This window comes from Loxodonta africana, chromosome 18, assembly GCF_030014295.1.
Source record: "Loxodonta africana isolate mLoxAfr1 chromosome 18, mLoxAfr1.hap2, whole genome shotgun sequence".
Taxonomy (NCBI): domain Eukaryota; kingdom Metazoa; phylum Chordata; class Mammalia; order Proboscidea; family Elephantidae; genus Loxodonta; species Loxodonta africana.
Genome location: NC_087359.1, coordinates 26,155,551 through 26,182,885, shown reverse-complemented (window position 1 = coordinate 26,182,885; position 27,335 = coordinate 26,155,551). Strand labels below are relative to the sequence as shown.

At 44.5% G+C, this 27,335-nt stretch overlaps 1 protein-coding gene across 2 annotated transcripts in view; it reads right to left on the bottom strand.

Moving 5' to 3' along the window:
- PRKCA (protein kinase C alpha) overlaps positions 1 to 27,335 on the bottom strand; it is a 490,096-nt gene that overhangs the window by 5,338 nt on the left and 457,423 nt on the right. Inside the window, exons 14-17 of one of the 2 annotated variants that reach the window (XM_023556975.2) lie at positions 23,481 to 23,561; positions 12,763 to 12,870; positions 11,512 to 11,652; positions 2,775 to 5,113 (exon numbers count right to left, since the gene is read on the bottom strand). In XM_023556975.2, the coding sequence (XP_023412743.1) occupies positions 5,078 to 5,113; positions 11,512 to 11,652; positions 12,763 to 12,870; positions 23,481 to 23,561 (366 nt within the window). In that variant the 3' untranslated portion in view covers positions 2,775 to 5,077. Of the gene's footprint in view, positions 1 to 2,774; positions 5,114 to 11,511; positions 11,653 to 12,762; positions 12,871 to 23,480; positions 23,562 to 27,335 lie in introns of those variants that run through there. The other variant, XM_003417295.4, reaches the window with a different exon arrangement.

Genomic DNA, 27,335 nt, shown 5'->3' with positions numbered 1-27,335 from the left:
GGCTGAATCTGAGGATCAGATGAGGCCCAAGACTCAGAAAGGCTTTTTATTTTGAGGAAGACCATTCCCTCACAAAAGGGGTAAAAAGCACAGCCATTTTTGCCACAGGTTCAGTACTTTGAGTAACCTCACTTACTTTCCCCCAAGGAGGGCCTCTTGATGCTTTAAAAATAAGCCCTCCACAGCCGTTATTGGAATTAGGCCCAGAAGGAGACAATATCCTTTAAGTCAAATTAGAGAAGATAGAACTACTTGTTTTCCCAAGATGTTTGTGTGGAGAACTACAACTATCCCCATATTATCACCACCCGCTACTGCAAAGTATAATGAAAACCAGAGCTCTTTGGATCCCTGGGGAAAAGTCAAACAACAGTTCCAATAAGCTATTGCATTCCTAATGCAGAAAAGAGTCTTCCTACCACCTATGATCCAACCTTACCCATAGCTGTAAGCTGGATGGGCAACGGACCTCAGGTGCCACCTTGAATCTGAGTTGGGAGCAAGAAGAGGCACTGAGACTAAAAGGTTTAAGGGGCATCTAGTGAGTGGTACCTGTGAATTAATGGATGAACAAGTGAATGAGTGATTGAGAGAGTGAAAAATGAAGCTAGCCTGGTTGCAGGCATCCTCCCAACGTTCTGCAGGGGTGAAGCAGGAAATTACCAGAGATGCTTGAAGGGCAGGCTGCCCTTGAGGGCAGTCTGTAACAACAGGCAGGTCTGGGTTATCCATGGACTCTGAGTTTTAGGCTGCCTCATAACACGCAGCAGCTAAAAGCAGCACTTGCTTCTTTTGAACAAAACCCCTTGGCTAGATGTGCACTATCTACCTCCAATGGCCACCCACACCCTTTACCAAGTGAGGCTTTTGCCACCTGGGATGTGACACACCACATGTGTGCAACAAAGATGGAGGAAGTAGGAAGAGGTGGCCCAAACCAGGCTGGGCCAGTGCACGAGCCCAGAGGAGTTCCTCTGGTGTTCCCTTGAGACCAGACAAGGTCTGTATTCACAGGGTAGTGTTACCTGAGGGGAAACGGAGGGCATGGCAGGGGAAGGACCAGACTGGAGGTCAAAGCCCCAGAGTATAGCTTTGGTAACTCGCTGCATCTCTTTTGGTCTCAGTTTTCACATCTGTAAAATGGGAACGTGAATAGCCACCTTCTAATGCCGTTGTGGGGATCAAGTGAGTGAATGTGTGTGAGACCCTTTTAAAAGACAAGGCGTGATGCAGACACAAGGTACAGCATTTACAGCAAGTGCCTGGCATGTAAAAGGCACAGGATTAATATTTGAGGGATGAATGGATGCTATTCATAATCTACCCCCCTTCTTCATCTCTGGATTCAGGAATTAACTCCTTTGTTGTTCTTGACATTCTTACCCCATTTAGTAAAAACATCAATTAACAAAATGAACCACAGAGAAATCAGGCACGGTGGATAAACATGTTACAGAGCATGGATGATGCTGAACCTGAAGGGAGAGTCACGACTCCAGGTGGGATTTGGGATTGGCACTGCCTTCTTACCCAGAGCCTATGTGGCAAATGGTACACTCCCCGTGGTGGCTGTCGGGCAGGGCGTGAGTCTGCCCTGCAGAAGTTGGCTTCTCGGCTATGGGTCTTACCTGCGAGGGGCCACCGAGAATGAACAATACGTGTTTGGGTCTCAATCCTGACCTTGTCCTCGATGTGTCTGTCATGCAGAATATAACCCTACAGTCACTGGTATGGAAGTTAGGGGGGGTATGAGCAGTTCAAAAACACTGCCATTAGAAAGCAAAACCAAACCAAACCCCAAGAGCAAGAAGAGCACAGGACAAATAAATAGTAAAGGCGTGTGGCAAAAGAAATGAGAACAGAAACATATAAAGGTGGGAAAGTCTCACAGTTATTGGATACAGCATGGTGAGCTTTGTCTTCTAGGAGAGCTGTTACTTGGATCTCAAGTCCTAGTTTTGAGGGTTGACCTTCACACCGCGCCGTGGTCTAGTAGAGTGCGGAAGTACTAATATCACTGAAGTCTGCAGACAGCTGACTCAGGGTTGTACACTGCCCTCATTTAAGTTAAATAACCAACAGCAGAAATAAGCTAGAACATTCTGCTTTAGGACTGCTGGGGGGGGGGGTAATGTCCACACTATAGAACTTTCCAGTAGGGTGTCTGGCCATTGGGAGGTAGCCGAGGAGCTGCCCTCTTTAAGAAGATCAGCATGCTCAGGGAATGGTCTTCCATGCATGACCAACTCAAGCAAGGACACACGGTTAAGGGTTAAAGAGTGAAGTTAGTTTGCTCATTTAGTCACCCAAGGTTCTGGAAATGTGCTCACCGAAGACCTGGATGCCCACTGAAGCCAGTGCATTTTGGTACAGAAAGTCTGGAGAATAAGAACGGACAGAGGAGAGTATTTGGAGAACAGTCAGTTCTTGGCCTTGGAACTCAAGAGTTGGGAATGGCTGTGTAAAGAATGCCATAAACCCACATGAGCTGAAATGGAAAAACCTCCGAGATACATCGTTACCTGAAAGATGCAAGGTGCAAAACAGAATGCAGGGTACAACTTCATTTATGTGTATGCTTATACATGCACACAGCTTTCTGGAAGGTTACAGAACAGACAGTGAATACTGGGACTGGGAGTCGGGAAGGTAGAGATATGATCATTTTATTTTAGACCCTTCTCTACTGCTTTTTTTTTTTTTTTCTACTGCTTAACTGTCTATTTCACCACAAGCAGACAGCACTTTTACAGTAATTTTTGAAACAGTGATTGAGACCTGCTTCACTCCTACAAAGAAGCCCTGGTGGTGCAGAGGTTAAGTGCTCAGCTGCTAACCAAAAGCTGCTCCATGGGAGAAAGATGTGGCAGTCTGCCTCCTTAAAGATGACAGCCTTGGAAACCCCATGGGGCAGTTCTGCTCTCTCCTACAGGGTGGCTATGAGTCGGAATTGATTCGATGGCAATGCATCTTTGGTTTTTCACTCCTGAAAACATCACCTGTGGCCAGAGATTGGAGGCAGGCTTTGGTTTCTCAGACAAAATTAAATAGCACCGTCTTAATTCCTAGGAACCCTGGTGGCGTAGTGGTTAAGAGCTATGGCTGCTAACCAAAAGGTTGGTAGTTCTAATCCACCAGGGGCTCCTTGGAAACTCTGTGGGGCAGTTCTGCTCTGAGTCGGAATTGACTGGATGGCAATGGGTTTGTTTTTTGGTTTGGTCTCACCTACTGCCTTAGAGCATTAGCTCAGAAAGGGTCAAGCCTCCTCCAAAGGAGGCTGGTTGTACTGATGAGTTTGCTGACAAACACAGGCTTTGATGTGGTGAAAAACATGAGAAATTGTTCACTACAGCTAAGTACGCACAAATCAGCCCATGTTTACCTTGCTTACTGGGTCATCCGCCCCTGTCAGGGACTATAAATTTGAAAACAGGCTTTGATTCTGTAGGAAGGTGCTGTCGGGTTGGGAGAGAGACAGATGCCAGCCATACCTAGAAGCAGAATCTTTGATGTGGTGAAAAAAATGTGAAATTGTTCACTACAGATGATCTGGTAAGCAAGGTAAGCACTGTGCTTACCTTGCTTATTGGATAATCCGCCCCTGCATGTAGAGAAGGAATGAATAATGAAGCAAACATGGTAAAATTTTAACATTTTGGGAATCTGGGTAAAGGATATATGGGAATTCTTTATATAGACTATATAAAGGAATATATACAGGAATTCTTTATGCAACCCTTTTCTAAGTATGAAATTAAAAGTTATTTCAAAATAAAAACCTTTTTTTTTTTTAATGAGCACTGCACCGACTTTGATCATTAGAGTATCATCAAGCTCTCTAAACAAGCTAATGGCACTATTGAATAAAGGATTTCCAGTGAGTGGACAGTTAACCCTGATTGCATCTTCTTGTAAAGCACCTGCTCTTACTTTCAGTGCTCTTATTCTCTTTCACTGTGACTGCAAGGACGACATTGTCCTGATAATAGCTTTTTTTTTTTTCCCTGATTTCTTTTTGTTATAATAACTACAGCAATTTCCTAAGAAAAGCTACCTATAACAGCTAGCTGGCCTATTTCCAAAGTACTCTGGGATATATTTTTTGGTGTTAACACTCTACATTAATTTCTCTCTCTTTCTAATAAGTACAGTGAATGTTTTAGGCTTGCTTATGAACTAACTATCCTGTTCCTTGGTGGGAGTATAGAGAATAAGGAAAATCAATTAACTTTACACTTCTAGTACTTGTATAAACTATTACTCACCCCTGGCAGGATGAGCGGAAATGTGAAGGGCATTTTATTCACATGAATAATAAATCAGGATAAAGCCTATAAAACTCAAAGTGGCATTGGATCAGAATTTTGAATTCCTGTTCGTGTCTCTGAGGGCACGCCACAGAGATGAAAATTGGGCCTTTTATTTTTCGGTCAAGGAAGAATGAAAGCTTAATTTTGTCCTGAGTTTGCAGGTTGCTGGGCTGAGTAGGCTGGCTGTAGTCCTCCTTTCACACAGCACCTCCTCCTTAGCTGGTACAGCCCTGCAGGCAGGCTGGATGCTCCAGGTTCTCCCTGAATAATGGAAGATTAAGGAGCCCCGGTGGTGCGATGGTTAAGCGTTTGGCTGCTAACTGAAAGGTGCGCGGTTTGAACACACCAGCTGCTCTGTGGGAGAAGGACCTGGCGATCTGCTCCTATGTAGATTACAGCCTAGGAAACCCTATGGGACAGTTTTACTCTGTCATATACGGTCGCTGTGAGTTGGAATCAACAGCACCCAACAACCACAATGGAAGATGGATCTTTTTGGAGGTGACATCCGTTATAAACTTAAAAAAGCAAAACACGTATCTTCTCACATGGGCTCTTCTGGACATAAATGAGGCTCTTTTTTGATGACTCAGGTTGATTGTTAAGAACATCCGCAAAATGCAGCATTGACTCCGTAGTGTCTGTGGAGCTCGGGGCCAACGGCACTGACTGCAGAGATCCTCTGTGTTTTCTTGACGAGATCATGGAAACTGGCTTGCTTTGAGCTTTTCTCACAAAGACAAGGGAGTTAGGTGGCTGTCTTATCTTCATGCCAGTGTAATAGACTTGTTTGGTTTTTGTTTCTGTTTGAACAAAATAAATCAGTAAACGAAAGGCTCTCACTTCCAAGCAAATGCCTCACCTAGAAAATCGGCCTCATCTTCGCAATTATACACAGCGGCCCTTCGGGGACAGTCACAGCTCCTCAGGACTGGACCCTTCCACCATGGGCTGCTCCAGGCTCTTGAAAGTGCCTCCCTCACTACTTTCACTTCTGAGCCTGGGAGATGAGCACCGTCAGGGGAGACGGCCACGGTCCTGCACCCTGATGCTGGTCACTCTCCTCTCTATTCTCTCCTTTGTATATGACCTTAAACAGAATCCAGGCCAACGCTGCACTGCAGGTCCTGATTCTAACGTCACCATGAAAGGGAAAGTCCTGTGTGGGGTCTCCTGCTGGGTCAACTGCATCATGAAATGTCTCTGCAATGGGATTTCACAATTTCATGGCCCTGTGGTCTAAACGTTAGGAACCCTGGGTGGTGCCAACGGTTAAGTGGTTGGAACCCACCCAGAAGTGCCATGGGAGACAGGCCTGGTGATCTGCTTCTGAAAGGTCATGGCCTTGAAAACCCTACAGACCAGTTCTACTCTGCACACACGGAGTCGATACACGTTGGAATCAACACAACAGCAACTGGCTTGGTGGTCTAAAGGCTAAATTCGGTGATGTCAATTTGGCAGGAAGGAAGAGAAAAAGAGTACACAAAGGTGAAACCAATTCCTCCACGTAAGCTCTGTGGCTGTGCAGGAGTAGCATACTTCTACTCTCCTTGGGGAAGTCAGTGACTCTGGAATAATCTTTCATTGGAGACTCAAAAAGTAGAACAGAGATGATGGACCCGTTCCTTCAAGTTCAAGCTTGATCTCCAGAGGCATCCGGCAGCTAACTGTAGGCACTTGAAGTCTTGTTGTTAACCGCTGTCGAGTGGGCTGCAACTCACGGTGACCTTACGTATAACAGAACAAAATGCTGCCGAGTCCTGTACCATTTTCATGATCATTGGTATGTTTGAGTCTATGGCTGTGGCTATTGTGTCAATCCACCTCATTGATGGTCTCCCTTGTTTTTCCTGCCCATTTCCAGCAACTGGTCTTTCCTGATGATGTATCCAATGTAAGCAAGCCAAAGTCTTGCCATCCTCGCTTCTAAGGAGCATTCTGGTTGAACTTCTTCTAAGACTGATTTGTTCTGTCTTTTGGAAGTCCATGGTATGTTCAGTGAAGTCCTACTGATGGTATTTCACAACCTCCAAAGGTTTGATTTCCTGGGAGCCAGTGGTGTGACTGCGTGTGAGCACAGCTACCTGTACTTAATCTAGGAGCCAGTGGTGTGACTGCATGTGAGCACAGCTACCTGTACTTAATCTAGGAGCCAGTGGTGTGACTGCGTGTGAGCACAGCTACCTGTACTTAGTCTAATAAATCCAGGCAAACAGGTCCACCAGCACTTGCCGAAAAAGCACTGAGCAAACTTCACCCAGGCGGACAAGTTTGGTCAGCCAGCTCTATAAAACTGTTCCAAGAGACTCCTTTCAGAAACAGGTTCACTGAAAACATTAAATAAAACTCTCAGCAGCAGTAGGTTTGCTTGATTGTTTTTTCAGCAGCCATAGCTCGGCTTGTATTGCTGCTTCTCTCTTTGAAATGACAAAACTGCCTGTAGAAGGAAACACAGCTCTATTTTATCTGTAAACTTTCTGACTTTTAATTAACTCTGGATCATGGAACTCCACTTTTCCACTGAGAAAGTTGGGAAACCACATCCTAGAACAATTTTTATACACAGCCTGCATGCTCCTGCTGTGTGTGTTAACCGTGGTGTATTTTGAAGCCTCGACTGCATCTGACTTCCGTTGCTTTCTTCTGTTGTGAATGTCCTTGTCAAGTGCTGGTACCATTCTTGGCCTGTGGCCTGTCAGCTCCAGCACAGCACCATGACAGTAGGATGCCCTATGTGCCCTTTCATGAAATGTCCCCTTGTTTGAGAGGAAATGGCCCACTCTGCTGCCAGGCACCAGCATGGCAGAGGGGCTGAGGAGTTGAACTTGCAAGAGGCTCTTTGCTGCCCTCCGAGGCATCAGAACTTCCCCCATTTATCTCTGTCCTCAGCTCTCTGGCTTTTCAACAAAATATCTGCTGCTCACTCCCGTGGCTGCTTGCTTATAATCTTTTATATATATGTTTTTGGTGAAGGTTTACACAGCAATTTAGATTCCCATTCAAAAATTTCTACACAAATTGTTCAGGGGCATTGGTTACATTCTTTACAATGTGTGAACATTTTCATTATCTCCATTCTGGTTGTTTCATATCCTTTAATCTAGTCTCCCTGTCCCCTTGCCTTATAATTGTTGACCGTTTGGTCTCATATAGCTGATTTTTTTTAAAAAAGCACAGTATTCACAGGTGGTATTCTTAATTTTGTGAACCAATCTGTTATTTAGCTAAAAGATGACCTCAGGGGCTAGTTTTGGTTTAAGGTTTAAAGGGTATCACAGGGCAATACTCTCAGGGAGTTCTCTATTCTCAACTGGTCCAATAAGTATGGATTCTTAAGAGTTTGAGGTTCTACTCTACATTTTTCTCCCACTCTATCAGGATCACCTGTTGTGGCCCTGGTCAGAATGGTTGCTAGGGTAGCTGGGCACCGTCTAGTTCTTCTGGTCTCAGGGTAGATGAGGCTGTGGTTCATGTAGGCTATTAATCCTGTAGACTAGTTTCCTCTTTTGAATCTTTAGTTTCCTTCCGTCTCTTTTGCTGTGGATGAGTGAAGACCAACAGTCATATCTTTTTGCTTCTAATGTTCGCCGTTGTTCCCCCTTCCCTACTCCCACCCAGTGTCCAGTCTTCTGTCCATTTGTCCATTTTTCTCTCTTCTTCCTCTTTTGTGTACAGGTTCTCCAGCAGAACTTGGGCCTTTGCCTGAGAGATAGATCTTGCTGTGAACAGACCAAGTCTTTCCCTTCCTTCTGGCTGAAGCTCTCACCAGGCCTGACTTTTGTGATAAACCTTTTTTTTTTTTTTTTAATTTTATTGTATTTTTGGTGAAAATATACACAACAAAATCCATTCCCATTTAACAATTTCTACACATAATGTTCAGTGACATTGGTTATGTTTTTCACATTGTGTCAACATTCTCATTATTTCTATACTAGTTGTTTCACTCCCATTAACTTAGTTTCACAGCCCCCCAAACTTCTCATCTATGCTTTAGAGTAATTGCTGTCCATTTGGTCTCTGACAAATTTTTAAAAGTGTGCAGTACTCAAAGGGACATTCTTTTTTTTTTTTTTTTAAGTTAAACTCCTATTTAGTTTAAAGATGATTTCAGGGGATAGTTTCAATTCAAAGTTTAAAGGGTATCTCAGGGAATAAATAATCTTGGGATTCTTCCTGTGATCATTAAGGCTGTGTGTCAACTTGCTGTGCCATGATTCTCAGTGGTTTGGCAGTTACGATGTAGTTTTTTTTTTTTATAATGTGATTACCTCCATGATGAGATCTGATATAACATGATCACCTCCATGATGGGATCTGTTGTAAGCAGCCAATATGTTGGAAGGGAGTTTCCTTGAGGGTGTGACCTGCCATCAATATAAGTGAACTTTCTGGCAAGGTTCATGAGCTTTTGCTCACTCTGGATCCTGCAGCTGGGTCCTGTTCATCTGACCTCTGGTTCTTGGACTGGAGCTAGCAGCTTACCTGCCAATCTTGGGATTCATCATTTTCCACAGCCTGTGAGCAAATGCCTTGCTGTCTGACCTGTCAGTCTTGGGTTCACCAGCTGCGTGAATCAGGAGAGGCCTCCATCCTGCCCCATGGACTTGGGACGTTCCAGTTTCTACAACTGTGTAAGCCATTTCCTTGATATAAATCTGTCTGTATATTTATATGCTTTACTGGTTTTGCTTCTCTAGAGAACGCAGCTAAGGCACCTCCAGTCTCGATGGGTACAGTAAGCCCGGATTCTTTAAGAATTTGAAGTTCTGTTCTCCATTTGTATTACTTTCTATCAGACTCCATCTAGTGTATCCCTGATCAGAAAGTTCTGTAGTGATGGCTGGGTACCATCTAGTTCTTCTGGTCTCAAGGTGCAGGAGGCAGTGGTTCCTGGAGATGAATTGTCCTGTAGTCCAGTTCCTTCTCTGATTCTTGAGTTTCCTTCTTTCTTTTTCACTCCAGACAAATAGAAACAAATAGCTGTATCTTAAGTAACGAGAAACTTTCCATTTCAGGGCCTGGGTCTACTACTCCTAACTCTCTGCCTGTGAGCTCATGGGCTATTTCTTCACAGCCAGAGGCAGTTTATTCTTTCTTGTCATTTTAACCAGCACTCAGTCAGAAACAAAACAAAACAAACCAGCAGCCAGCAGCACTCCAGAAGTAAATAAATTAACAAACACTGCTCATAGCTCAACTGCCTTGCGGGTGTGACTTTGCCACCGGTGATTTTAATGGCCCACAGGGAAGTACTTACACTTGGTGCTGCTGGAGCAGAGTAACCCTCTTGTTGTCCCTACATATGAGTTTAGAGCCACAGAATCCATAGAAAGTGGGAGACTCTGCAAATACACAATTTTTTCTGAAAATAAGGTGGGAATCAAATCAAGAGGAAAAGAAGATTTGTTTTAAGGCCAACTTTGCTACAACTCATTTCCTCTGGTAAATGACTGACAAGGAAATACATTTTGTGTGACCCTTTAAGCAGGCTCAGGGCTGTGTCTCTACACTGTTCCTATAAAGAAACTAAGCCATGTTTAAGACACTATTGCAAACCTTTCATCTTCTAATTTAAGGTGGCTAAATAAGTAGAAAAGGTGAAAGAGAAAAAAGAAAATCCCTAATAGAATTTTCCTTGAGACCGTCCACAGCATCATTTATTGCTCTGCCCCCACTCCCCCTTAGACTAGCTCCCCTGGCTTATAACTTGAAAGCAGGGATCACACGAAAGCCTCAGAAATTAGCACCCTGGCCTGACTAAAGAAAAGGTGGGGGTGGCAGGTATATAGGGCCCTGCTTGAAATGATGACTCAGGGGGAAGTCAACTGACCCAATTAATTTTAGTTTTTCCTCAGTTTGTGCTAGAAATATCTTGGAATAATAAAATCAAGTGGGTGCACCAGCAGCAGTTTTATTCTTGGAGCAGAGGGCACATGAACATGTTTGATGGGAACATTGCTGCTCCATGAATAAGGCTGTGTGCTGCCCAGGCAGGCAGCTCCGGAGACCCAGGAATGCCCCTGCCGTCTGCTCATGGTGGTGACCTGTCAGAGGAGACAGATCGGGGGCGAACCAACATGATGGATGATTCTGGAACTGATTGGGGGATAGAGCAGCTCTCTTTGCAGTCTTGGGAGCAGAGATCTTGCTGGCAACTAGCCAATGTTGACAGAGACAATTGTGGAGCTGAAAGGAAGGGAACCGCCTGCACCTTAGGAATGGGATACAGGGCAAAGCAGGCTCCCTCGGTGCACAGCGAAGTGGCAGGTCATGTGAACCAGGAGGGTGATGTCTTAATGAGTCTCGGTTTACCTCTACAGATGTAAACCTCAAGAAAGGCAGACACTGACTGCCAGCAACCTGCCAACTGACTACCATCAAGAAGGAGAACAGTGCACCAGGTAAGGACACAGACTCCAGAGCCCGACAGCTGGGGTTCGAATCCTGGTTCCACCTCCCTTTCCCCGCTGTGTGTCCTTGGTCAAGTTACTCAGCCTCTCTGTGCCTCAGTTCTCTAAACTGTAAACTAGGGACAACAGTACCCATCTCACAGGGTTGTTGTGAGGACTCAGTGAATTAATATTTGTAGGATTTGCAAAGCACTGAGAACAGTGCCTGGCACAGTGTTTGTTAAATGTATGAAAATGATGGGAATCACATAGAAAGAGTTGGAATAAATATGGCAATGTTAGAAATGGCGGCAGACACAACTATATTCATTTCCATTGAGGGCAGTGACCGGCATGGGGATTGTGTCCCGGGCCTGCCTATGAGCGGGCTGAGATTTAGTTTATGCTTCCGAGCTACCATTGGTGCCAGGGGAATTCAGCAAAGCTGGAGACAGACACGAAGCCTGAGTCCCTCCAGGCTTCCAGACAAAGAAATACAGCTCCACTGGGCCTGCCAGTCCACAAAGTAGAACCCCAAAGACCTCTAATCGTTTTGGGGTATGCTCTGTAGCAGCTGTACTGGGGGGAGAGCAGTATACAGGTCCCCTCCTCTGGCTTCCTGTTCTGACTCTCCGAAGTCAGCAGAAAGTCTGATGGCTAAGACCACAGAACTGAGGACAAGGCTGGTGTCTTCACCTAGCAGAGACCAGGGGTCACCAGCTCTCTCACTCCAGGAAAAGAGTAGGTGGGACCCCTCCAGGCTTGGAGAAATGGGGCTCAGGAAATGGGCTTCTGTGCCGACTCACCACTTTGGGCTTGAACGGCGGCTGGATCTCCCGGTTCTCCAGTTTCTCCCAGTCGATTCTCCGGAAGAAGGCATGCTCTCTTACATCCCTCTCACCCTCAGGCCCACAGCCCAGCCGCTTGGCGGGGTGTTTGGTCATCAGCTAGAAAGTAAGAGGAGAGAAAGAGAACGCTGGACGGTAGCGGCTTCCCAGAAGGCAATGCCTTTCTTCCGCCTGGCTCAACCTCTGCCCTGACTGTGCACGGACTCCTGGGAAGCGTCTGTCTCAGTGGCTCATACAGAGTTAAGCCAAGTCATGGATGTGGCATTGACAAGTACGGACCTTTCCATAGGGATTGTCATGAAGCAGGGAAGCAACCTGGACCCATGCCCAAACATGTAAGAATGTACACAGGCATCTTTTTACACTATTTTTGAGCTGCCATTCCATATGTATATCTGATAAAAGGGCAAGCCCTAGAAATTGTGTTTTCAAGGTATCACAGTCCGGAAAGAGGCTAAAAGCTTCATGTGTCTACTTACCACCTGGGCCAAAATATTATTAATCAAAGATGCATGCACTGGAAAAACACTGTTACAAGAAAGATGACTAGTTAATGTCAACATGCCTACTGTAGAATTAATGGCACAAATGGTTAAACTGTTGACTGCTAACCAGAAGGTTGGTGGTTCAAACCCACTCAGCGGCTCCATCAGAGAAAGACCTAGTGATCTGCTCCAATGAAGATTACAGCCTAAAAAACCCTATAGGGCAGCTCTACTCTGTCACAGGGGGCACTATGAGTCAAAATCATCTTGATGGCACCTAATAACAACAACAACTGTAGGACTGGAGTCCCTGGGTGTTGCAAATGGTTAAGTGCTCAGCTACTAACCAAAAGGCTGGTGGCTGGAATCCAGAGGCACCTTGGAAGAAAAGCCTGGCGATCTACTTCTGAAAATCAGCCACTGAAAACCCCATGAAGCATGGTTCTACTCTGACACGTGTGCGGTCTCCATGGGCTGGAGTCGACTTGATGGAAACTGGTTTTCTCCAGGTCTACAGGAAGGACTGGGATTTGAACCCACTGACCAGATCTTTGTATCTCCCCGTACATCCCATCAACACGCTCTAGCTCTCAGTGGTTCAGAAGCAGTGGGCGGCATGAGTTTGTGGTATTTCTGCCATCTTTCTTTTAAGTGTAGGGAACATATCTTCACCCTGTTCACCCCCTTGGTCCATAATCAAAAAGAGGAATCCAAATGTACTTACTCCTTTGCAGATGGAAACGGCCTCCTTGGACAAGGATTTTGGATAGGACACGTTATGCTCCATTATAGACTGAAAGAGTTCATCTTCATCTTCGCCATCAAAGGGAGGCTGTTCCAGAAAAGAGCAAGATAGAAGAAAATTTAGGCAGAGTAATTCATTAACAGGCACTGGAAGACCCAAATCAACATCAAGAAACACACCCAGTTTCTCCGCACACCTCGGGCTGAAGAGTTAGCTGTTAATTTATAGGTTTATTTGATTATCTTTAATTAGGTTGGTGGTTGTGTGTTTTTCATCTTTCCTCTGTCCCTTTAATTATCTTGCCCTGGGCAGCCCAACATAATCTTTAGGGGAAATGTTGCTGAGTAATGCTTTTAATGATTTACAAATAAATTATGATTAATCCATTAATCTTCTAACTATGTGCTAAAAATCCATTTACGACCACATTAGGTTACAGATGGCTTTGTGTCCAGAAGGTGGAGCAGGGTGGAGAATGCTAATGCCTCTGAATTTTGAATATGGGGTGAAGAGGACTTCAGAACATGGGCAAAGAGGATTTCTCCAGCCCAGGAATCCAGCCAGGGTCCTTCTGACAGAACAAGGAGCTGCTCTGTGGTGGGCCTGCATTTCTACAGAGAAGACCATTGTTGCCTAATGGTGGCAGGTAATGGGAGCTTAGCTTCCACTTGACACCTGCCTTGTCCTTTTCTCCTGGGTTTATAATTCCAATACTTAGAGATGGAGGCATGGGACACTGTGGAGCTGTGTGCGTGCGTGTGTGCGTGCGTGCGTGCATGCGTGCGTGTGTGTATATGTCATGGCTTTAAAGTCAGGTGGATCTGGACCAGAATTCTAGACGTGCTGCTTTCCTTGCTGGATATCCATAGGCAAATGATTTCCTCCTTAAAAGGCAGTTTTCCAGTTTTTAAAATGGTGTTTCTGGTGAGTACGTAAGGCACCTGCTATCTTGCATTGTACCCACTAGGTGCCCAGTGACAGGCATTTAATGGTACTGTTAGTGCTGTTCAGGAAAAGGCATTGGCCCAGAGGGGCTTCTAGAACCCTCTAGGAGGAAAGGTTGAGCTCTGGATGCCCCTTCGAGCTTCTTCCACCTACAGGTCTTGAATCCAGACTGCAGGGATCTGTTGGACTGTCATTCTGGCCAGAGGCGCATGGGATTGGGAGAGTTTACGGGAAGCCTTTTGAATGTTTGCTTTTGGCTTATCTAACCTGGTGGTGTAGTGGTTAAGCGCTTGGTTGCTAACTGAAAAGTTTGGCAGTTTGAGCCCACCAGCCATTCTAAGGGAGAAAGATGTGGCAGTTCGCTTCCACAAAGATTACAGATTTGGAAACCCTATGGGGCAGTTCTATTCTGTCCTATAGGGTTGCTATGAGTCGGAATTGACTCAATGGCAATGGGTTAATGGCTAGGGTGAAAAAGGCTAGCCAGGGGTCAGATCTTGGGTAGAATCCTCTTCCTTCTCATGGAAAAGAGAAGTCATGGTCACGTTGGCTGACATGGTTAGAGTTTGGAGAGTGACATTGTTTGCCTTAAACTTAAAATATACCATAGGTCAAAGACAACTGTGCAGTAGTCAATAGAGTATCCCTTATTATCAAACACAACCCTAAGTAAGATAGTCGAACCAAGTAGATTCCAACCCCATCCACCATTCACAAATTGTCCCAAACTGTTCATCTGATGTCCCGAGACCCAACCTTATTCCTCCACCCCAACCCCAACCCTGACTAGGAGCTGAGTATTATGGATTGTATTGTGTCCCCCAGAAATATGTGTCAACTTGGCTAGGCCATGATTCCCAGTATTGTGTGGCTGTCCACCATTTTGTGACCTGATGTGATTATCCTATGTGTTGTAAATTCTAACCTCTATGATTTTAATGAGGCAAAATTAGGTTACGTTAAAGAGAATTAGGGTGAGATGCAACATCCTTACTCAGGTCACAGCCCTGATCTGATGTAAAGGGAGTTTCCTTGGGGTGTGACCTGCATCACCTTTTATTTTATAAGCAAGAAGAGCCAGAAGCACGCACGTCCTTTGGACCCAGGGTCCCTGCGCTGAGAAGCTCCTAGAGCAGGGGAAGATTGATGACAAGGAACAGAGCTGACAGAGACAGAAAGCATTCTCCTGGAGCTGGCACCCTAAATTCAGACTTCTAGCCTTCTAGACTGTGAGAGGATAACCTGCTGTTGTGGTATTTCTGCTACAGCAGCACTAATGACTAAGACACTGGGCATGGTACCACATTCACCTGAAGGAAAGATGCCAAGTCTATAAAGAACATTACCTTGGGACCAGGTATGCGAGAACATGAGGTGGTGCCACTTAAAATTTTTGTTTTGCATAGAAATATAAATAGATAGGTTTCTTTTCTGGCTATGAGTGCCTGGTATGAAGAGTGCTTGATGTGGTGGAAGTATGCAGGTGGGCAAGGAGAACTGAAATCAGCCAGCCTGAGAACTGCTCCAAGGGAGCAGAAACCGCCTGCCATGGTGAGCTTCCATGCATAGCAGGGACATGGCGCCCTGTGATGCCCACAAGGCAGGTCTGCTGATGGTCCCCTGTCTCTGCAGCAGACATGTCTCACTTTCCATCTACAGAGGGCAGAGCAGGACATGCTGGGGGTGGGTGAGCTTGCACCAGCCAAGAGCTATAGTGCAGGTCAGTTCTGCTGCCCATCCTGCCATATTTTCTCTGCCCTTAAATTGTACGACCTACCTCTTCAGAACACCTATTACACTGATATCCACAAACCATCTCATTTCCCTAATAAGCGATCCATCCATCTGCTGAGTTTTAGCAGAGGAGATGTTCATAACTAAAACAAATGTGGGGGTGGTTTCTGCTCAGAGCAGTGAATTGCACATGCCGGGGGGCCCAGTCACTCTGACCCACAATGTGTATGTGCTCTACAATGCGAATGGGCCCTGGCAGTGAGCAGGACAGAGGTGCTGGCCCTGGAGAACCAACTGAACCCTCACAAGGTGGCCCATTAGGACCTCTAAGCAGGACCAGCTACATGATTTGCAGGTGCCAGTGCAAAATGGAAATGCGGGGTTCCTTGTTCCAGAATTGTTCAGAACTTCAAGATGGCAACAAAAAAGCATTCAACCAAGTACGCAGGGATCCCCATTTGACTGTATAGGCCATACACCTGTGAAGCTGGCCATATGGGGTTCACTTTGTTGAGTAGTGACAAAGGCACAGAGGGACTAAGCCACCCCTCTGGTGATGCTCAAGTATTAGTAGCAGGAATAGCAGTAAGAATTCAAGCCAAAGGCCTAAGAGAAACTTTCTCCAAAGAGAAAGTCAGGCAAACTTTCTCCAAGAATCTTTCTCGTCCAGGCAGCCAGAAGATCCTTCTCATTTGTAGATGGTTAGGTCAATGCAGCTGCAGCCTTTCCCCCACTCTAACATGGAAGACAAGCAATTGTTTGGGGGAACATTCCATGGAAGATGTTGGCCTACCACCTGTTGAGCCGTCTCATGACATGGGAACCAGCTTTTCCCATGTAAGCTGTCCCCATACAGGCTAATTTCTGAAATGGAAACTGCTGTATCAGGGATAGATCCTGTGGGCTGTGGGTCAAAGGAGGACCTTTACCACAAAGCCCTCCTATGTCCCTACTGAAGGCAGGACATCTGGATCCAAACATACCTCAGAGAGTACTCCTTGGAACATTAATTCTACAGGATATTCCTAGGTCAGAGTTTTTCCCCTGTAGCCCCCTCTGGAGATCTGCAGTAATATATATACATTTTAAAGGCTTTGAGAAGTTCTGCATAAAGAAAGCTGTTTAACCCAATGGGAATCATTACACTCTGGGGTTGGAAGAATCTTATGCTGCAATAAGAATACCAAGTTATCACAAAAGCCAGAAGACCAACTGCCCTTATGGTACAGCCTCAAGATTTCACTCTGTGTTACATTCTTGGATTGGGGGTAGAAGCCTTCCCTGCCACCACATATCAGGCAGCAGACATTCCCCTAACCCCTCAAGTTTTGTCATCACCCACCATGAATCTATATTGCTAGATAAAAGAGAATGGTGGGTGTCATGGATTAAATTATGTCCCCGCCCCAAAAATGTATCAGTCTGGTTAAGCCATGTGTGGTTGCCCTCCATTTTGAAATTTCCCTGTGTGTTATAAATCATAACCTTTGCCTATGGTTAGAAGGATTAGGGTGGGACTGTAACACCACCCTTACCCAGGTCACCTCCCTGATCCAACATAAAGGGAGTTTCCCTGGGGTGTGCCCTGTACCACCGTTTATCTCTCAAGAGATAAAAGGAAAGAGAAGTTAACAGAGAATTGGGGCCTCATACCACCAAGAAAGCAGCACTAGGAGCAGAGCGTGTCCTTTGGACATGGGGTCCCTGCACCTGAGAAGCTCCTTGGCCAGGGGAGGACTGAGGACAAGGACCCTCTTCCAGAGTCGACAGAGAGAAAGCCTTCCCCTGGAGCTGACGCCCTGAATTTGGACTTGTAACTTACTAGACTGAGAGAAAATAAATTTCTCTTTGTTAAAGCCATCCACTTGTGGTATTTCTGTTATGGCAGCAAGAGATGACTAAGACAGTGGACATTTGGGAGAGAACAGCAGTAACAGTGATGGGAGAAGTAAGAGCAATATTTATTTCTCAGGGAGTCCTCGTGGTGCAATGTTTACGAGCTCAGTTGCTAACCAAAAGGTCAGCAGTTCAAATCCACCAGGTGCTCCTTGGAAACTCTATGGGGCAGTTCTACTCTGTCCTATAGGGTCACTATGAGTCAGAATTGACTTGATGGCAGTGGGTTTGTTTGGTTTTTGGTTTTCTGTGTGCCAGGGACTGCACAGAGTACTTTGCAGGCATTTCTCCTTTAACCCTCAAAGCAATCTTATGAGGAAGACATCATTAATCTCATTTTACAGCTGAGATCACTGAGGTTCTGCTAAGTGCTCTGACCACGGTTACAGAGCTGGGGTGTGGAAGAACCAGGACTCCAACCCAGGCATTCTGACTTTGGAGCCTGGGCTCTAAACTGTTATGAGCAATGCCGGTTCCCCAACCCTGCCCTGGTAGTTAGGGAAGGAGAACCCCTGGGGATGCTCCTGTAGGGTGAGTGGGAGATGCTCAGCTGCTGGTCTACCCAGCACATAAAGAGGACTTGAATGTGGGGGAAGATTGTTTTGGTAAGCTTTAAAAGGCTGATTCATATGCTGTACCATATATAGCAGTGAGTTCTGAAAATACAGAGGGAGAGCAGTCCCAGTGGCCTGAGATGTTTCTTGTCATTGTGTAGGGAGAGCAACTGATTTCTAGACTAAAAACCTGGCAACATTTCTTGGCCTTAATTTGGATTGATAGTGATCAGGTTGGCCTTCCTCACAGCTTCAGGCCTATTGCTCCCGGAACTACCTGTCTGGTTGAAGATGACATCGAAGGAGGCAAAGCAGGACTGTGCTTTGGCAAAAGGTAGAGGAGTAGTTAAGGTCCTCCTCCCACCTTTGGAATGCCGTCAGATCAAATGCTGTACTTCTCCCTATTCTGTCTCCTCTGTTGCAAAGATGCAGACTACTGACATCTTCCCTGTGCCTTCATGTGTCAGTAAGGGTAAGCTGGATCCTGCTATGGCAACAACCTAGAACATCTCCAAAGCTTAAGATAACACATTTTATTTTTTGGTTGCACTCCATGCCCACTGTGGGTAAGCAGATGGCTCTGCTCATTGGAGTCACTCAGGGACCTGTGCTGACAGAGCAGCCGCCATCTTGGTCTTGCTGAGCCAGAGGTGGAACAAGAGTCCTGGGGTGTCTTGCACCACCCCTTAAGTGCTCCTCCCTTGAGCACCTCCACTCAGATCTCAGTGGCCAGAACTAGTCACATGGCCCACCCAACCCTAAGTGAGCCAAGAAGTACAATTCACATCCACCATGTGCCAAGCAGGAAGAAAACTAGAAATACTTGATGGACGGCAGTAATGACCATCACATTCAGAAAACCTCCTTGGAGCCTGATTATAAATTCAAATGATTAATCATTTAGATTATTAAAATCAAAATGATTAGGAGAGGAGAAGCCCTCAAAAGTAGCTTCCACATAACCTAAACTCAAAAGCACCGTTTTTATGTAGACTCTGAGGCTCTTCATGTTACTTCTAGATTATGCTGCATAATTTGGAGTTCTGTGTTTTTTTCTTTAGCCACAGTCTTCTCTTTGAGAGGTGAATGCCTGTGAGGGGGCACATCACTACAGACTCGTTCATTTGTCCATGGGCACAGTCCTCTAATAACCAATGCTGCTATAAACACCTCAGTGTGTGTCATATTTTTCTTCTCTGAATTAATTCCTAAGAATAATTTCCCAGGTGTGAGATTCTGTAGCCCAAGAATGTGAACATTTTAATAGCCCCTGTTAAGTATCTCCAGGTCACCCCTGGAGCCTTCTTACAGGTAATTGCTTGCTCTCAGGCCTTGGAGTTGAATGCAGGTCAATAGTGCAAACTTACAATTATATTCATTTCCTTTCCCTGTAATGCCAGTGACCCACCTGAGGACAATGAGGGGTAATGTGTTGCGGAGATACTAAGTACGTGACCATTTTTGACCGCTTCTCTCTCCCCTTTCACCCACATCCATGCTGATTTTTAAATGTCGACAAATCTGGACTCAATGTTCCAAGCTAAGCTACCTCTTAGCAAAAGTCTTGGCTTAGTGTAAACAGTTTTGAACTGGGCATGGCCCCTCTTAACAGTAGGTAATTTGTGAGTTTTAAGCAGACCAATGAAGGGCGATGGCTCAGACTTTACAAAATGAACCCTAAATCACTTAAATACTAAGTAGTCCTTGGGGCCCTGGGAGGTTTATTTGCAGATGACGGATGGCCTGGGGTGGGGGATATAAGAGCATCCAAGGATGATTAAGGCTGAAGCTCTGGGGTAAAGTGCCCATTACGGATTCATCAGGAATGAAGACAAAGCACAAATAACCCCGGCAGAAAAGGACATAAAGAGGGGAGGGCTGGCCCCTTTATGGTGAGTGCCAGTGAACACTCCAAGCAGCAATCTGCTCATTAGAGTGCTGGGTAAAGACTATTCCTGCCCCAAAAGTAATCACATTTGTCAAGCAATCCAGGAATTGAATAAAGATTCAGGCTGTTTATACTTAACTGCCCCAAAGCAAATGAGAGGAAAATGGCAATGAATTTTTTTTTTCTGTTCATCTTCAGCCCTCTGTGATTAAAGAGGATGAATTTAGATCACAACTCTCTCAACAACTCTGTAATTAATCTTACTTTTCAATAACAACATCTCTTCCCTTTGCTGGTTCTCTGCAGCCCCGGCAGGCAGCGTGGAAGGGCCGTGGATAATACCCTTGAAGCCTTGATTATTCTTTCTGGGCTGAGTCACAGCCCAGGAATATGTTTATATTTGCACCGGGGAGTCAGAGACAAAGAAGTTGAGGGTCTGAATGAAAACGCTGTGTTTGTGGCAAACGCTACGAAGAGTTAGAGGCATAAAGGCTGTTGTTATCTGTTCCCGCTGCTGCACGGAATGTGGGGTGTCTTTAAGGTGTCATTTTTGAAGATTATTGCCACTTTCAATAGGGATTATGAAAACTTCAAGGGGTACATAGAAGCCAGGCTAAATGACTCCCAGGAGCAGGTTGGGAAATACCGAAAACATGCCAGGATGTTACTGAACCATTGGAAGGTGAAGAACCTGAGTCCAGAGTGCTCCGTGGGGGGCCGAGTCAGGTAAGGAAACGTTCTTCAAGTCAGGCCTGGACATCCGTCAGTCTGCAAATGACTGATACGGAAGGCCAACCAAGCAAAACCAACCAAACCAACCAACCGATCAACCAGTTGCCATCAAGTCGATTTTGACTCAGGGCAACCCCATGTGTTCCAGAGTAGAACTGTGCTCCATGGGGTTTTCAGTGGCCGATCTTTTGGAAGTAGATTGCTAGGCCTTTCGCCATGGCATCTCTGGATGGAATTGAACTGTCAACCTTTTGGTTAGTAGCTGTGCACTTAGCCATCTGCACCAACCAGGGACTCCTGAAGGAGGCAAGACTCCAAAATACACTCGAAAAGGGATTCCCCTGTGCAAGTAGAACAGTCCCTATGCTATCCCTGAGGGAATGAAGCTCCAGGAAGGCTTGGAGAGGAAGGGAGGTGGGAAGAGGGAGACAGGAGGACTGTACTGCAGCTCAGTGTTCTGAAATTCTAGTCTCCTGCTTGCCAATAAAATCAACTCATTTTATCTCTTGTTAAATGCCCCTGGAAACTGATCCTATGTTTCCACCCAACTAATTTCATTTGTTGGCATATGCAAATGTGACTCTTAATGAAAGCAGGGTTTGTTTTCTGGACTCAGGAGTTGAACACTCAAGTGCAGCTGAGGAAGGGAACTTGGCTTTTTGTGCCTGCATGAACAGCATGGCTCCCAGGCAGGCAATGATTCAGAGTCAAATTTTATCATCAAAATTCTATAGAAGGGGAAGTGACTCCAGGAACTTGTGATTTTCCAGCTCCTGTCTCGCTGGCAGTGGTTTCACATAGCCTGCTTTTCCATGCTCATACACCGATGTGTTTGCTCTAAGAGAACTGTTTTTATGGGGGGGGGGGCACTAAATAAATAATATGCTACGTTGCAGATGCCAGTCAAGTCTTAAAACCATTGAGAACTAATGACCAAATACTGACTAGTGCTCTATATCTTTTAGTGTCTAAAAGATATAAGACATAATGAAAGAGGTATACAGGGAAGGTGGCTTCTCATCCCGACACAACAGCCAATGGACCTCCCTCCATGCCCACGTGACCCAGTGCACCTCCTTCCTCTCTGACCTTATCACCTCCTGTTCCCTCTCTAGCTCACTCTATTCTAGTCACACTGGCAGCTTCTTCTGTATTTCTTTTTTTTAAATTTATTTATTTTTGTTGTTGTTAAGAATATACCCAGCAGAACATACACCAATTCAACAATTTCTACATATACGATTCAGTGACATTGATTACATTCTTTAAGTTGTGCAACCATTCTCATCGTCCTTTTCTCTCCATTTCTTAAACATGGCCAGCACGTTCCCACCTCAGGGCCTTTGCCCTTGCTGTTCCCTTTACCTGGAATGCTCTTCCCCCAGGTACCCACATGGTCATTCCTTTGCTTCCTTGTGGTCTTGACTCAACATCACCTTCAAGGTGAGGTTCTCCCTGGCCATCCTACCTAAAATTTCAACCCTCCTCGAACTCCTTATATCTTCTTTTCTGGCTTTATTACTTCTATTCTTAGCTTATCACTAACATATATTTTCCTGATCCAATGTGACTATTATCTCTTTCCTTCTCTAGACTGTAAGCTCCAAGAAGGATTTTTGTCCGTTTTGTTTACTGCTGCAGCCGTGTACATAGAAAGCATTCAATAAATATGTGTTGAGTGAATAAATGAATGAGTCAACAGGTATAACATGAGTTAAGTTTTCTCCAGGAACAAAGATTTCCTCAGGGGTAGCTTTCTGGCTTAACATGGGCACTTCTTTTTCATTCCCTCTTACTAAGGGTTTTGGCTATGGAGGATCAAACTTTTTGGCATTAGTGCTTAAGCGTTGGGAATTATAAAAAGCTTTCCACAGCAGAATTCAGCAAGCTTCTGCTCACCAAATCTGCTTCCCCTTGCTGAACTCATAGGCACAACCGATTTCCCAGCCCTCTTTGCACCTCAGTGGGGCCATGTGACTAGCTGTGGCCAATGGAATGCAGGTAGGAGTGCTATAGGCCACTTCTAGGCCTCGCCCCTAAAACATTCCGTACGACTGTCCTCATGCGCTCTCTTCACTGGCTGGCTGAATAAGGAGAATCTGGTGGGTGAATCTGAGGCCCCAGGGACAGTGGATCCACAGGGATGTCCTGGCCCTCACCACCACATCCTGGTGACCGTGGAATAAACCACGGACAAAGCTAGGACTGTGGAATAAACCTGTGTTGGGGGTTAAGCTATGGAGAACTGCTGTTACAGCAGCTAGTGTGACTGCCCTGGTGGTACAGATATTAAGGGTGTTATATAAGTAATCACACGACCAAAAAAGCACCACGTTAGGCAGCACTCAGTTATCTGATATACGTCACATGCCTAAGAGAAACCTACTTGGCTTTTCCTTAACTAGAAGTTCAATCTCACTAGACTTTTGAGAAATTACAGTGAGTTGCCAAGGGTGAGACAGAAGGAGGTGAGGAGGAGCTATTAAAACACTTCTTCAAACCAAACTGTCTTCTCCCTTAAAAAATTACACTGATTAGACACGTGGGCACAGTTGGGGTATCTTCTTGCAGAGCAACTTGCAGGGAACCATAACGCAACCCAGTTTTGAGACAGTGAAAACTTCCAGAGGCCACTGTGGTCGTCAATGTGCAGGGTACTTTTGTGCATAATGTAGGTAATGTGAGAGCTACACTGTCTACACTGTACACTGTCTACACTGCAGGTTGTGTTTTTCAGTTTGGGGTTTTTATGAGTAGAAGATAATTTCTGTGCATCCTGAATATAATCTACTCTCAAGAGGGAATTTTCCCCTTTTTCACTTGGGTCAGGAAGTCAGACCGGCATCAGCTATACCACACTGTCAGGTCTTGCTACCACTGCCCAAATGGAGCTAAAGTAGCCACATTATACAGCAATAAACAAACATAAAAGTACAGAGAAACATTACCTGGCCAGCTAGCATTTCGTATAATAGGACGCCATACGCCCACCAGTCCACGGATTTCGCATACGGCTGATAAGCGATTATCTGTGTGAAAACAAATACACCAACTGCATTTAGTGGTCAATCAAACAGCCCCTGTTAAAACAGGTAAGTTAAGCAGGTAGGCATTTATATACTCGGCTCATGCAAATGAAATAATGATGACAGTTGTCTCTGATTTCTGCACCAAGGGAAGAGAGTTTTCCAATGACACACACCCAGAAATATCATCCCATGATCCACTGCCCAAAACTTGGTTTGTAACTCTTCTTCTGAATCCTCCTGGAGACACCACAGCACTGTCTGAAGGCATATTTGAGTATCCCGATTGGTGAAAAATATTTGGACACTGAGGTGGATTTCATTTTGGAAAAAGCCAGAGGTTATTCAGAGGTAGAGTCTGATAAATAAGATGATCAAACTATGTAACAGAGTTTAGCTAAAAGTAACAATGATAATGATGATAATAATGAGGAAGAGGAGGAGAAGAAAAAAAATGACTAAAGTAAAAATTCACATTTTCTTGTTTTGTACATAGAGGTACAATGATATCTATTCAATAACTAAAGTTTCAAAAATGTTTTGACAGAAACATAAAAATACAATGATCAAATGCCATACTTGGACATCGTTTGAACCTTGATTCAAACCAACCAACTGTAAAAAGACATTTTGAGACAACTGGGCAAATTAAAATATGGTCTGGATATCAGATGTTACTAAAGGATTATGGTCAATTTTGATAGGTGGGATAATGGTATGCTGACTCATGAAAAAGTGTGTTTTTTAGTTAGAGATGAGTTTTGATGTATTTACAGGTCAAATGACACCATATCTTAAGATTTATTTGAAATATTTCAATAAAATGGTAGTCGGGATAGATGAAGTGAGTTAGCAAAATGTAGTAAGCTATGGAAGGTGGGTGACCGGGGCACGGGGACCTTGTTCTACTCTTCTTCCTACCTTTATGTCTATCAGTACTACTGGAAAAACGCACATAAACTGCTCATGGAGAAGGGAGTATTAATGGCTGGAATTTTTAAGTGTGGCATGGCTCATGAAGACACTGGCCTTGTTACCTCACAGGTAGGCTGTGTGCCTGGTAGTCACAATTTCCATTGATCATGCCCCAGGATTTGAGGTGAAGACATACTAACAGATATTCACCACAACCATTCTGCCATTTACATACAAATTTGACTTTGAAATGTTCTAGGATATTTTTTGCTAATGTTCCTGTTTATGTGATTGAATGTCCTGGGATGTAAGAAAACTTCCTGCATGTTAGCCTATCTCCACGTCTTTAAAGTAAGTACTAATATTTCTGCACGAAGAATACAAACGCAAGCTCCTATCACTTGCCTAAGTGTGGGTGGCAACAAGTGCGTACACGTTTGGATTTGGCAGCTTTGTAGTACATTTACTTGACAAGAAAATGATAACCATGGGAACTTACAAGGAGACCTTAACTTCTTTTTAAAACTACATCTGTTCTTTACTATATGTTCTTTTTTGAAAACTTGTAAACACACACACACACACACACAAGCACAAAAAAACCCCAGAGTAAGTCTCTGACCTACTACCCAGAGATGACTGATGTTAATACTTTGATATAAGTCACTCCAGTTTCCAGACAGGCCATGATCGGATCAAATGAGCCCCATATTTTTATAAGCTTTGATACAATGGCAAATTGCCCTCCAAAAGGTTTGGGCCAATTGACACCCCTATCTTACACCAGTTTCATCATATTTTTCATCGCTAGATAAATATATATATTTTTAACTCCACAAGTCATGCACACTCACTGAAGAAAAATTAGAGGGAAAAAACCAGAAAGCTAAACAAATAAGAAAGTCAAATTGCCTAGAGTCTCACCACCCAGAAATATTAATAACGGTATTTTGATATGAAACCTTTCAGACTTTTTTCTAGGTGTTGTATACGCATATGCACATCTAAAGAAAAATGGGTCACACCAACCTGCTATCTCATAATCTGCTTTTTAAAATTTAACAACATATCGTATCTGAAGAAGATACGTAATTATTTCCTCAGGATACATTTCTATAAATAGAAATGCTGGGTCAAAATAAATGTTTTTTGACTCAAAAAACCATAGAGTCATCTACTACCAAGGAAGCCCCCCACCCCAGCCCTCAGGTGACGTTATTTGCCCTGACTTACCTTCCTACAGGGTTGCGTCTTCTCCTTTACAGCAGTTACCAGAATCACAATTAAGCCATTGTTTGTTTAAGAGCTAGCTCTAGGTGACTGAAAGTTTTCTGAATGTAGGGTCTGTGTTCATCCCTATGCCCCTAGTACCTATGGGTTCCGGATAACATTACTATTTATTAGGTACCAGGCATCAGGAGGAGTCCCTGGGTGGTGCAATGGTTAACCTGAAAGGTTGGAGGTTCGAGTCCATCACAGATGCCTGGTGATCTACTTCTGAAAAAGCAGCCATTGAAAACCCTATGGAGCACAGTTCTACTCTGACACACATGGGGGCGCCATGTGTCAGAATCGACTTGACAGCAACTGTTTTTCAAGTATCAGGAGAGATGCTTACCAGACACTCTCTCCTTAGATCTACCAATAAGCCTATGAAGCAGGTACTGGAATTATTTTATAGAAAAAAAAAAGTGAGGCTAAGAAAGGTTAAGAAACCTGCCCAAGGGTTGCCCAGGTAGTAAGTGGCAGAGCAAGAGTGTGAATTGAGGATTTCCTGCTCTGGAATCTATCCTTTAGAGCTGCTATAGAGAACTCAGCTGGAACTGCCAAAAGCTTGGTGAGAACACACTCCCTGACACATGGCAGCCAGACACACAGGTTACGGGACATGCTGAGCCTGGATTCTAGAACTGGCATCCTTCAACTGAGTCTTTTATACAGAAATATTTAAACACCTAGTTTTTAGTTGGAAAGAGGTATTAGTTTCAGGACGACTGTCGAGTCTTTGCCTAAGACAGGTAGTCAGCCAAGAGGTTCTGCTGATCTTGCTTGGGCTCACTCACCTGCCTGGGAGTCAGCTGACTGTTGGCCAATCTACACTGGCATCAACCGCAATGAATGGGCAACTGTTTCTGGTTTTGTTTGTTTGTTTTAAGCTAGAATAGAAAATAGAGAACTGCTGTATCACATAAATACAGATCGACTAAAGAATTTTCCAGCCAGGAGAAGCACTGTGAAAAACTTTAAGTTAATAAGAATTCGGAAAAGAGTTTAAATGGAGGCTTTCCTACTCTATTTCTTAACCTATTTTTAAACATTATACCATATTAACTCATATTAGGAGCCCTGGTGGTGCAGTGGTTAAGTGTTTGGCTGCTAACCAAAAGGTTGGCAGTTCAAACCCATCCGTTGCTCCACGGGAGAAAGATCTGGCAGTCTGCTTCTGTAAGGATTACAGCCTTGGAAGCCCGTGGGGCAGTTCTGCTCTGACCTATAGGTTCACTACAAGTCAGAATGGACTCCATAGCAACAGGTTTGGGAGCTCATATTACAGATGTTGTCATAAAAAAAAAAATAGCATATGGTTAATAGCTGCTTAATGAACAATGAGTAAATAGATAAATGAATGAATAAGTGAATGAATGAATGAACAAACTCTCTTTCTCTAGGAGTTCTCTCTATTTTCTGCATCTAAATGGCAGAAGCTGTGCCAACCATAAATGTGTAAACCTGAGCTGAAATGTAAAGTGCTCAAACTCCCTAGAGTGGAAGCACTCAGCCCATGGAAAGTCCTGTTTATTCAGAAAGGCCAGGTGGGGATAATTAAATGAGTGAATGTAAATGGACTTGATTTTAAAACTC